At 44.8% G+C, this 12,904-nt stretch overlaps 1 protein-coding gene across 6 annotated transcripts in view; it reads left to right on the top strand.

Annotated features, from left to right (window-relative positions):
• LOC109871531 (histone-lysine N-methyltransferase 2C) overlaps window positions 1-12,904 on the top strand; it is a 134,579-nt gene that overhangs the window by 108,160 nt on the left and 13,515 nt on the right. For 5 of the 6 annotated variants that reach the window (XM_031807281.1, XM_031807280.1, XM_031807282.1 and 2 more), the window contains 13 exons: window positions 150-314; window positions 1,304-1,433; window positions 1,668-1,815; window positions 2,067-2,254; window positions 2,476-2,615; window positions 2,942-3,281; window positions 5,494-5,633; window positions 6,753-6,878; window positions 7,055-7,597; window positions 7,813-8,422; window positions 8,804-8,940; window positions 12,118-12,260; window positions 12,363-12,537. In XM_031807281.1, coding sequence (XP_031663141.1) covers window positions 150-314; window positions 1,304-1,433; window positions 1,668-1,815; window positions 2,067-2,254; window positions 2,476-2,615; window positions 2,942-3,281; window positions 5,494-5,633; window positions 6,753-6,878; window positions 7,055-7,597; window positions 7,813-8,422; window positions 8,804-8,940; window positions 12,118-12,260; window positions 12,363-12,537 — 2,985 coding nt within the window. The remainder of the gene's footprint in view (window positions 1-149; window positions 315-1,303; window positions 1,434-1,667; window positions 1,816-2,066; window positions 2,255-2,475; window positions 2,616-2,941; window positions 3,282-5,493; window positions 5,634-6,752; window positions 6,879-7,054; window positions 7,598-7,812; window positions 8,423-8,803; window positions 8,941-12,117; window positions 12,261-12,362; window positions 12,538-12,904) is intronic. The other variant, XM_031807279.1, reaches the window with a different exon arrangement.

Here is a 12,904-nt window from a genome sequence, read left to right as displayed (position 1 = left end):
TTTTGTTTCAAGAAGTTTAGCTACAGTGTGCTCTACTGAATGTAAACCATGTAAAGTAAGGATTAAGTAAATAAATAGTTAAACCTCATTTCTCTTCCTCCTCCCTTTTTCTCCCCTCTTTCCATTCCTCTCGCTCTTTCCTCCTACAGCAGCTGTCCCTTCTGCCCCTCATAGAGCCCCTGATAGGTGTCAACTTTGCCCACTTCGCCCCCTATGGCAGTGGCCAGCTCAACGGGGAGAACCATCTGTCTGGGACCTTCGGTAGCGCCGCTCTGGACGGAGTCTCAGACTACTATTCCCAGCTAGCCTACAAGGTGAGGCCTCAGCTCCAACCACTAGGCGTGGGCGGTGTACTCTATATACCATATACCGGGGTATTTGGAAAAGGCCACTGGACGTTTTTTCATTTGTAGCTACTTTTTAAGTAAAAACAAAACGTCATGTGGTGTTTGTTTACAAGCAGACAACTAGCGATCGGAGCCTTGAGTCTCTCACTCTTGTGCAGCATCCACCAGGTGATCTAATTATAGTATGGAATCCACAACTAAATGTGTGCCAGCTAGATATCTGATAACAATTAAGTTAATTGTCTAAAATGTGCTAAATGCTCTGCATTTGTGCATTTCGTTTGCTAATTAGCTATCTGATGAAGTGGTTAGCTGGCTTCTTCCAAAATCAAGCATTCTCTTGGTAACAGCATTGAATCCCCTCCTGGATCAAGAACCTTGCTGGCTAATATTTGCTTTGTGCATGCAGCGAACTATGAGTAGCATTTTTTAGTTACTTGTATACTTTAGGTCATAAACTGTACAAAATGTTCAGTGTGCTCATTAGCATTCTATGGGATTTTACATGTACTTGTTAGCATCGCTAACCTTCCGATTACAGAGTATCAGTGGGGTTTGAAAACAGCGCCGTTATTACAGAATATCCCGGTATGGCACAATGTCGGTATGAAGATGTGACTGTCTGGATACCGCCCAAGCCTACCAACCAAAGTTAAATTTTTTCCTCTTAATTTAAAATACCACTCTTGTTTTTATATTCAACTGGACTTTGAATGAGCTAAGGGGAGATGGAGTGATCCTATGCAAGCATGTACTGCATACTGTATGTGCTGAAGGCTGTGGCACTACCCACTAGACCAGCCCCAGGCACAGGTTTTATTAATATGAAGTTGAAGGATGCCTTTAGTGCCTTTTTGAAGCAGTGATTTGTGGTAGCACGAGACCACTCTGCCATATGCCAGATCCCTCCCTGTTGTAGTATGGTGACATGTATTCCTTGGGTTGTTTATTCAAAGCAGAACAATCTGAGCAACCCCCCCACCCCGCCGGCTTCCCTTCCTCCGACTCCTCCACCTGTGAACCGACAGAAGATGATCAATGGCTTTGCCACTACAGAAGAACTGGCCAGTAAAGCTGCTGCTATGGGTGAGTACTGGGACAGGGTTCAGGGGTGACTAGGGTTTAATGGCATATTCCTGTGTTTCGCATGCATAGTGTCATGCTGTGTATTGCTGTTACGACCCTAGACAAAGCATTCCTAGAGCAGACATTCCCGTAGACATAAAGCCTAACTCCTAGAACAAACATTTACATTAATGTGAAGTGATTGTATTTCTATGGTTAGGACCAATCTGAATGTCTCATATGTTCCTTTTCAAGTGTCTAAAGGTCTGGTCCCCAAGCCGCTCCATGTCCCATTCAGGACTGAGGAGGACCTGCTGGCCCGGGCCATCGCTCAGGGACCTAAAACTGTGGATGTGCCTGCCTCCCTCCCCACGCCCCCTCACAACAACCAGGAGGAACTCAGGTAAGGAAGGCCTCTGCTCCCCAGAACAGAGTAATTAGAAGTGATGTCTTTGGTTATGCTTGCATGCTTTACATCAGTCTTAAAGACTAAAGAGTAGAGTATATTCTGTAAATACTTGGCCACAAAATGATTTCACAATGTTCTCAGTTTAGGAAATCCTGATGAAGACAATTTAGAATTGTGAATGCAATTATTGATTTTTTTGTGTAAATCCCCCCCCCCCCCCCCCCCCCTCACTCTCTCTGTCACAGCAACAGGCTGGGACAAGAGCATTGTAAGGATCGGGACACACCAGACAGTTTCGTCCCGTCCTCGTCTCCTGAAAGTGTGGTTGGCATGGAGATCAGTCGCTACCCAAACTTGTCATTGGTGAAGCAGGAGCCTCGGTCCCCCTGTCTCTCCCCCGTCCTCCCCATGCTCCCAGCACCCTGGGGGAAAGGTAACATGTTGGTCATTTGTTTAAACTGGAGATGAACTGGAAACAGATGTGCCTTTCTAACTACTATATGTACTCCATCATCAATCAGGTTATTTATAAAGCCCTGTTTACATTACGTTGTCACAAACTGCTTTACAGTATCAATGACAGGACTAAGTATTAATTAATAATTAATATCCTTTCAAATATTTTTCCGGGTGTGTCTATTACTTTTCTTGTAGGGTTAGCGGTTAGGCTGAAGACTGAGCTCAAGACGGAGCCTTCTGGGATGTTCTTCGGCTCCCATTTTGGCCCAGCATCTAACGACGCTAAGCCAGGCCTGGTGTCTGTAGCCATCACCCTGAGACCAGCTGCCGCAGAGGTGAGGGTTCTGTTGGCTTCAGTTCCTCCTGCTCTCAGAGAATGTCACCATGGGGGAAATGGTTTAGATCCTTTTATTTTTATTTAAGCGCTTGAACAATGTAGTTCGTGGAGTAGTTTTATTCCCTTTTTTTCCTCTCAAATGCACCTCAGTTCTTTCACTACTGTTGTGATATGTTAGGATTCAAATCTCACCAGGCTTAATTGTAGAAGCTAAAGCCAATTCTTTGTCTGCCAATCATGCACTGCTCTCCATCTCTGCCATTGGCTTTTGAGTGGCAATAGTTGTTACATACATTTTTACGACATTGTTTTTCCCCCTCCCAGAATGTCACTGGTGTGGTAGCAGCCATCTCAGATCTGCTGTGTGTGAAGATCCCCAGCAGCTATGAGGTCAGTAGCCCCCCTGGCCCAGATAGGGGGCCCCTGGCCATGCTCAGCGGCCTGGGGGGCGGCCCCCAGGGAGATCTTGAGCACCGGCGGCCGGGCGCCCCAATGATATACCCGGGCCGTGGTGGTGCTGGGGACATGGGGGGCCCGCACCCTCAAGGAGCCCCAGGCCAGCTCATTAGGTCCCGGGGAGGTGGAGGACCACAGCAGGGGATGATGATGCAACAGCAGCAGGGACATCCGCAGCAGCACATCCGCTTCCATTCTGACGGACCAGGTGAGAGACTGAGCTACATCCCTGCACCTTATCGCCCCCTTATGTCCAAATACTGACATAACAGGGGAGATGTTTCTGCTCTTGTGTGCTCGTCTTGAAATGAGACACTGACGAAATTCATGTCCATCCAGACCAATTTGTTTGTTTTTTTAGACTTCTTTTTCTGATATGAATAATACATTGTTTTTTTAAACACGACGTCACTGCACCTGGAAGTGCACAAGACAACAAATCTATCTCTATCTAATTGTTTTCCCACTCATCGTCCATCGGCATACTTAGCCTCTTTTAACAATGTTTACAAACGGTCCGTTTCTTCGTCCAGTGCATCATTAATTATCCTTCTGTCTGCAGCCTAAAGGCTGTGTGTATCTGGCCCACCAGGAAGTGAGGGCTGTCCATATTGATCTCACACAACGATCCGCACCGCTAATAAAATTGACTAATCATCCTTCCTTGGCCCCGACCTCACTAGTGCACACACACACACACACACACGTACCTGCTTAGTGCTGCTGTCAAAGTGTCAGAACACGGGCATAATGAATGTGGTCAGTTTGCCTAGAGTCATTGATACAAACAGCCAGATGAACAGGAAAATGGACACCCCTGGTGTTAATTGTCTTGGCGGGCTTATAATTAGGAGCTGTTTACCTCCTGACCAATTGTGTGGTTCATCTAAGACAATTAGCATCAAAGTATGACGAGCTGCCTTCTAAAATGTAGTGACGAGCTGCCTTCTAAAATGTAGTGACGAGCTGCCTTCTAAAATGTAGTGACGAGCTGCCTTCTAGAATGTAGTGACGAGCTGCCTTCTAAAATGTAGTGACGAGCTGCCTTCTAAAATGTAGTGACGAGCTGCCTTCTAAAATGTAGTGACGAGCTGCCTTCTAAAATGTAGTGACGAGCTGCCTTCTAAAATGTAGTGACGAGCTGCCTTCTAAAATGTAGTGACGAGCTGCCTTCTAAAATGTTGTGACGAGCTGCCTTCTAAAATGTTGTGACGAGCTGCCTTCTAAAATGTTGTGACGAGCTGCCTTCTAAAATGTTGTGACGAGCTGCCTTCTAAAATGTTGTGACGAGCTGCCTTCTAAAATGTTGTGACGTGCTGCCTTCTAAAATGTTGTGACGAGCTGCCTTCTAAAATGTTGTGACGAGCTGCCTTCTAAAATGTAGTGACGAGCTGCCTTCTAAAATGTAGTGACGAGCTGCCTTCTAAAATGTAGTGACGAGCTGCCTTCTAAAATGTTTGTAAAAAATAAGGTGCTTAAAATGTATAGCTTGTCCAAAACAAGACCGCAGCAGAGCGCCCCTCATTTATTTGACGTAATAAACCTATTCCTCCTCTGTAAGAGAAACAAATGTATAAATGCAACAAATTACCCCTGAAATGTTCCATATGCGCAAAAAGCTTATTTCTTTCAAATTTTGTACACAAATTACATCCCTGTTAGTGAGCATTTCTCCTTTGCCAAGATAATCCATCAAATTGACAGGTGCGGCATTTCAAGAAGCTGATTCAACAGCGTGGTCATTACACAGGTGCACCTTGTGCTGTGGACAATAAAAGGCCACTCTAAAATGTGCAGTTTTGTCACATAACACAATGCCACAGATGTCTCAAGTTTTGAGGGAGTGTGCAATTGGCATGCTGACTGCAGGAATGTCCACCAGAGCTGTTGCCAGAGAATGTAATGCCTCCAACTACGTTTTAGAGAATTTGGCAATACGTCCAACCGGCCACACAACCGCAGACCACGTGCATGGCGTTGTGTGGGTGAGCAGTTTGCCAATGTCAAAGTTGTGAACAGAGTGTCCCAAGGTGGTGGTGGGATTATGGTATGGGCAAGCATAAGCTATAGACAACGAGCACAATTTCCTTTTTATTGATGGCAATTTGAATGCAAAGAAATACCGTGGACAGATCCATAGCCCATTTTGTTTTTAAGGTATCTGTGACCAACATATGCATATCTGTATTCCCAGTCATGTGAAATCCATAGATTAGGGCCTAATGCATTTATTTCAACTGAATGACTTCCTCATATGAACTGTAACCCAGTAAGATATTTTGAAATTGTTGCATTTTTAATGTTTTTATTCAGTATAATAGAGCTGAGCTAAGCCATGCTGTGCTGTGCTGCTCTGGCCTGTTCAAGCATCTACTGTTGTAGGAGCTGTGTCTTATTTGAGTACTGTTGCTGTGCGTCAGGTCCAGCTGCAGTCAGAGGCGCCCATCAGAAAGCCCCCGGCAGCCCAGGCTCCAAGCCCCAATGGTGCTGTCATTGCAAGGTGGTGGTGCTGGGAAATGGAGTCTGCAAGTCAATCAAAGACCTTCCAGTGCACAAACAGGTAACGTACGGCCAGCGCTTTCATGTGGTCAAGTTGTGCTACGTGTTTATCACGCTGAACTCCATACGTTGCAAAGACTGTTGTCTATTGCGATACATAGAAACATCAATCTTGTGGCAATCCACATCAGATAATCGTCTCTATATCAATCTAATGGTCCACATGATCTGTCAAAAAAGATAATTTGATCAATTACCTTGTTTGATCTGACCCAATCAAGATATGATCTATATGAATTGATTAACTATCTTCTTGGCCAACTCAGTAAAAGCTCTCCTTTCCACCAGTCAGCCATGGATTACTGTTGCGTTAGTCTGTCCCCCCCCCCCCCCAGGGGGCAGGAGAGCACAGGCCATGACTAGAGGCTCAGACCTCACTTCAAACGGTAGATTAATCCACATTATGCCCTTAGGCACACACACACACAAGCATGAATGCAAACACACACTCACACATCCAAGAACATTATGTCCATACACACACGTACTGTAGAGCTTCTAATTATGCTAATCCCCCCTTCCCCCCCATTGTAGTGAAATCTATCTCAGTGCAATTAGTGGGTTAAGCGGTAGCATGTCCTTAGACTGCAGTCTGGGGAGTTCACAAATGGTTAAACCCTGATTCATCTGAATATTGGAGCTGTTTGATGATTTAATAACCCCTTTTAGTATCGATAATGGTTTATGTATAGAAATTGATTTGACCTTTGATGTCTCACTTTGATTATGAGCTTAAAGGAATAGTTCTGGATTTTGGCAATGAGGTCCTTTATCTACTTCCCCAGTCAGATAAACTCGTAGATACCATTTTTATATCTCTGCGTATAGTTTGAAGGAAGTTGCTAACCATAACAATTGCTCGTGAAACTACATCTAATTTCCTTCATACTAGACGCAGAAACATAAAAATGGTATCCACAAGTTCATCTGACGCTGGGGAAGTAGGCTAGATTAAAGGGTTTCATTGCCAAAATCCCAAACTATCCCTTTCTTTCGCTCTTCTTCCTACAATTGTAAAGTAGCTTTGTGTCCCTGAAGTGTGGATAAATATAATGTATTATTATTATCTCATTCTCTCTTCCTCACTCCGTCTCCTGACATGCCTTTCTTCTCTCTTCAGGAACAGGAAGGTCTGTTGCGTTCCGAGGGGAACTTGGTATTCTGCAGCCACAGCTGCTTCCTCCTCTACTCTGCCTCCACCTCCTCCTCTTCCTCCTCACAGGCCAGAAATACTACAGATACTAAGGTTTGTTTCTATTGATTCCCAGGGGGGCAATTTATTTTTTTACTTTCTTGACCAGTGTAGGAAATCCGTATACAGTACTTGTTGTATCCAGTTTTTCTACCGGTGTGTCGTATAAATGGTCAACTTTTATTATTTGCTGCAGGACATTAAATTATTGTCATTCATGTCTTCTGCAGGACTCGGTGGCCCTCCTGTCTCCAGACTCAGACCAGAAAGAGAGCCTGTCTAAAGCCCACCACCAGTACAGCAACAACATGTCATCTCTGGATGTCCACTGTCTGGCCCAGCTCCAGCCCAAGCAGTCCCCTCCCTCTACCCCACCCATTCCCTTCCCCCCAGCCAGTGACACCCATAAGACTCCTAAGACAGATGTCAAGTCAGACACCATCAAAGTGACTGTGAAACTGAAGGCGCGGGGCCCCAGGGCTCACCAGGAGGGCTGGCACCAGGGGAAGAGACACAAGGGTCTCCGCTGGAGGAAGTGGACAGTGCAGGTGGTGGTGCCTAGAGGAAGCTCCCAGCTCCCTGACGAGAACCAGATAGATGAGCTGTTGAGGAAGCTGGGAGCGTCTCTCCGCCCCGGGGCCAGTCTCAGGGATCAGCGCCGCTGCTGCTTCTGTCACCAATTAGGGGACGGGGTCACCGACGGCCCTGCCCGCCTCCTCAACCTGGACCTAGACGCGTGGGTGCACCTCAACTGTGCCCTGTGGTCCACCGAGGTACGTAACCCAGAAGTCAAGTGAGGTGGTGGACTGGTAACCGCAAGGTTCATGTCCTCGGTCGGTCGTAAATAAATAAGTGGGGGGGGCAGAACTGGCTAAAGGGGGGAAGACTGCTGGTTTCAGATCTTAACTGCCGTACCAACCACTACAACTGTGACCCTTTTATTAAAGTTGTGTTGTGTGTGTATTATTAACATTGTTTTGTTGTGCAGGTGTACGAGACACAGGCAGGCGCCCTGATCAACGTGGAGCTTGCGCTGCGACGGGGTTCAGCGGTCCGCTGTGCCTACTGCCAACAGATGGGCGCCACCAGCGGCTGCCACCGCCTGCGCTGCACCAACATCTACCACTTCACCTGCGCCCTGCAGGCACACTGTACCTTCTTCAAGGACAAGACCATGCTGTGCCACGCCCACAGGCCCAGAGGCTCTGGCTCCGCCCACGGTGGCTCTGGCCTCGTCCTGGAGCACGAGCTGCGCTGCTTCGCGGTGTTCCGCCGCGTCTACGTCCAGAGGGACGAGGTGAGGCAGATGGCCAGCGCCGTGCAGCAGCCTGAGCTGGGCTACACCTTCAGAGTGGGCAGCTTGGTGCTCCACGCCATGGGTCAGCTCACCCCGTCCCAGATGGCCGCCTTCCACTCTACCTCCGCTATCTTCCCCGTGGGCTACGAGGCCTGCCGCATCTACTGGAGCATGCGCCATGGCAACCGCCGCTGCCGCTACCTGTGCTCTGTGGAGGAGAGGGAGGAGCAGCCGGAGTTCCGCGTCCGCGTCATCGAGCAGGGATACAAGGACCTGGTCCTCACTGACTCCACTGCCAAAGGTGGGCTGGAATGGATTTGTGTTGGGGCTCATTTAGATTAGGCTTGTCTATTAATGGTGGGCTGGGCTAAATGTTTTGTTTTAGGGCTGGTTTAGATTAGGCTTGTCTATTAAAGGTGGGCTGGGCTAAATGTTTTGTTTTAGGGCTGGTTTAGATTAGGCTTGTCTAGTAAGGTGGCTAGCTAGATTGGTTTTATGACATGCTTAGATTTAGCCTTGTTTATGGCTGTAGCCTCTACCATTCATGTATCTGGGTTGGCTTGGACTAGGATGTCTTGTTCAGTTTGCTTTTCAGATTGTCTTTTACTATTGTAAATGTGTTCTGTAGGAGTCCCTATAATATCTTATGATGCATAACCCTGCTGTTTTCCTGTCTTTTCAGGAGTGTGGGATAAGGTCCTGGGACCCGCTGCTGACAAGAGGAATGAAATAGGAACTCTGAAACTCTTCCCTGTCTATCTGAAGGGAGAGGACCTGTTTGGACTCACCGTCTCTGCAGTCACCAAGATCACTGAATCGGTTTGTATCTGTTCTCTGTTGTATTAAATTCAAACAATTCCGATTTATACTAAATTATCAATGCTCAAATGATACTATAGATGTCTAAAGCTACCCATTCAGATGAGCGACTGTTAATGCTCACACCATACTACACTGAACAAAAATGTAAACAACACATTTAAGTGTTGGTCCCATGTTTCATGAGCTGAAATACAATAATTTGACATGCGCACAAAAAGCTTATTTCTCTCAAATATTGTGCTCAGATAACACATCCAGCTGGCAGGTGTGGCATATCAAGAAACTGATTAAACAGCATGATCATTACACAGGTTCACCTTGTGCTGGGGAGAATAAAAGGTAACTCTAAAATGTACAGTTTTGTCACAACACAATGCCACAGGTGTCTCAAGTTTTGAGGGAGCGAGCAATTGGCATGCTGACTGCAGGAATGTCCACCAGAGCTGTTGCCAGAGAATTGAATGTTCTTTTCTCTACCATAAGCCCACTCCAACTTCGTTTTAGAGAATTTTGCAGTACATCCAACCGGCCTTTCAACCGCAGACCACTTGCGTGGTGTTGTGTGGGCGAGTGGTTTGCTGATGTAAACCGAGTGCCCCATGGTGGCAGTAGGGTTATTGTATGGGCAGACCATAAGCTACAGAGAACGAACCCAATTGCATTTTATCGATGGCTATTTGAATGCACACAGACACCGTGATAAGATCCTGAGGCCCATTGTTGTGCCTTTCATCCGCCGCCATCACCTCACACGGCCACATGTCACATGGATCTAGCCACAATTCCTGGAAGCTAAAAATGGCCTGCATACTCACCAGACATGTTTGGGATGCTCTGGATTGACTTGTATGACAGCATGTTCCAGTTCGCGCCAATATCCAGCATCACAGCCATTGAAGAGGACTGGGACAACGCTCCACAGGCCACAATCAACAGCCTGATCAACTCTATGCGAAAGAGATGTTGCGCTGCATGAAGCAAATGGTGGTTACACCAGATACTGACTGGTGATCTGATCCATGCCCCTACCTTTTTTTGTTTAGGTACCTGTGACCAACAGATACATATATATATTGCCAGTCATGTGAAATCCATAGATTAGGGCCTAATAAATGTTTTTAAATGTGCTTATTTTCTTTAATGAACTCTTAACTCAGTAAAATCTTTGAAATTGTTGCATTTTATATTTTTGTTCAGTGTATATATTGTAGACTAAAGGTCGACCAATTATGTTTTTTCAATGCCGATACCGATTATTGGAGGACCAAAATAAGCCGATACCGATTAATCTGACACTTTTATTTGTGTATGTGTATCTATATATATATATAGTTATTCTATATATATATATATATATATATATATATATATATATATATATATATATTTGACAATTACAACAATACTGAATGAACAATGAACAATTTTATTTGAACTTAATATAATACATAAATCAATTTTGTCTCAAGTAAATAATGAATCATGTTCAATTTGGTTTAAATAATGCAAAAACAAAGTGTTGGAGAAGAAAGTAAAAGTGCAATATGTGCCATGTAAAAAAGCTAACGTTTAAGTTCCTTGCTCAGAATATGAGAACATTTGAACGCTGGTGGTTCAATATTCCCAGTTCTTCATTATTCCCAGTTAAGAAGTTTTAGGTTGTGGTTATTATAGGAATAATGATGCGTTGACTATTTCTCTCTCTACCATTTGTTTTTAATATACAGTTGAAGTCGGAAGTTTACATACACCTAGGTTGGAGTCATTAACTCGATTTTCAACCACTCCACAAACTTCTTGTTATCAAACTATAGTTTTGGCAAGTTGGTTAGGACAAGTTAAACAATTTAAAGGCAATGCTACCGAATACTAATTGAGTGTATGTAAACTTCTGACCCACTGGGAATGTGATGAAAGCAATAAAAGCTGAAATAAATCTCTCTACTATTATTCTGACATTTCACATTCTTAAAATCAAGTGGTGATCCTAACTGACCTAAGACCGGGAATTTTTACTCTGATTAAATGTCAGGAATTGTGAAAAATGTAGTTTTAAATGTATTTGGCTAAAGTGTATGTACACTTCCGACTTCAACTGTACCTTTGACTATTGGATGTTCTTATAGGTCACTTTAGTATTGCCAGCCTAATCTCAGGAGTTGATAGGCTTGAAGTCATAAACAGTGCTGTGCCTAAAGCATTGCTAGGCGCTGCTGGCAAACACAGTCAAGTGCTATTTGAATGAATCCTTACGAGCCTGCCTACCACTGCTCAGTCAGAGTGCTCTATCAAATCATAGACTTAATTATAATATAATAAACACAGAAATACGAGCCTTTGGTCATCAATATGGTAAAATCTGGAAGCTATCATTTCGAAAACAAAACATTTATTCTTTCAGTGAAATACGGAACGGTTCCGTATTTTATCAAGCGGGTGGCAACCCTAAGTCTAAATATTGCTGTTACGTTGCACAATCTTCAATGTTATGTTATAATTATGTAAAATTCTGGCAAATTACTTCACAGTTCGTAACGAGCCAGGCGGCCCAAACTGTTGCATATACCCTAACGCAAGAGAAGTGACACAATTTCCCTAGTTAGTGTTGCCTGCTAAAATGCATTTATTTTAACTAAATATGCAGGTTAAAAAAATATATACTTCTGTCTTAATTTTAAGAAAGGCATTGATGTTTATGTTTAGGTACATTTGTGCAAAGATTACTTTTTTTTCTCTCGGCGTTGTGCTTTTGTTAAATCATCACCCGTTTGGCAAAGTTGAAGTAGGCTGTTAACAGGCACCGTATTGATTATATGCAACGCAGGACAAGCTAGCTAACCTAGTAATGTCATCCACCATGTGTAGTTAACTAGTTAACTAGTGATTATGTGAAGATTTATAGTTTTTATACGATTAGTTTAATGAAAGCTAGCAACTTACCTTGGCTACTTGCAGCCACAAAGTCCTTTTGACGCTGCGCTCGCATAACAGGTGGTCAACCTGCCACACAGTTTCCTTGTGGATTGCAATGTAATCGGCCATAATCGGCGTCCAAAAAGGCAGATTACCGATTGTTATGAAAACTGCCGATTAATCGGTCGGCCTCTGTTGTAGACACTGAAGTGAGGAGGAGTGTTCCAGTCTCATTTCCCTGTGCTGCTGGTTGTGTTCCAGCTCCCAGGGGTGGAGGCCTGTGACAGGTACACCTTCCGTTACGGACGTAACCCTCTGATGGAGCTGCCCCTGATCTTCAACCCTTCTGGCAGCGCCCGCGCCATGCCCAAAACCAGCTCCCCATTCACTGCCGTTGTCATAAGGTATTGTGGAGGAATTAAGATTGTTTCAAGTCTGTGGATGTAATATACTTAGCACAAGTTATCTTTATAACAGAATACACACACACACATTCACTCCTATAGGCCCCAGCCAGTATCCAGAAACACCAGTACCACCTCCAGGTGCCAGAACACAGCCCAGGGGGAGGGAGGCGTCCCCTACACCAAGCCCCCCACTGTGCACCACAGGTCCTCTCAGTACCGCTGGATGAAGAGTGAGTGGAGGGCCAACGTCTATCTCGCTGCTTCCAAGATCCAGGTGGGTCTAGGGGACATGATCCTCTAACTTCAGCACTAGGCCTGGGCTGCGAGGGGGTGCATGCTACACCACTGCTTATAACTAAGTTAAGAGCTGTGAAAAGTATGTTTCCCGTTTCAAATTCTCTCTATGTAATTAGACTTTCAACCAAAACCAATTATGAGATAAAGTGAACCTGAGTGAACAAATAACACAACAGTTCCATATTTATTTCATAAACAAAGTTCTGCAACACCCAGTGCTAAACTCAGTAACTGGTTGTTCCACCTTTAGCTGCAATGACTCCAACCAAACACTTCCTGTAGTTGTTGATTAGTCTCTCACATCAATGTGGTGGAATTTTGGCCCACTGTTCCATGCAGAACTG

The sequence above is a fragment of the Oncorhynchus kisutch genome, linkage group LG27, assembly GCF_002021735.2.
Source record: "Oncorhynchus kisutch isolate 150728-3 linkage group LG27, Okis_V2, whole genome shotgun sequence".
NCBI classification, from domain to species: domain Eukaryota; kingdom Metazoa; phylum Chordata; class Actinopteri; order Salmoniformes; family Salmonidae; genus Oncorhynchus; species Oncorhynchus kisutch.
The sequence above is the reverse complement of the archived record's forward strand: the minus strand, read 5'-3'. Positions and strand labels throughout refer to the sequence as shown.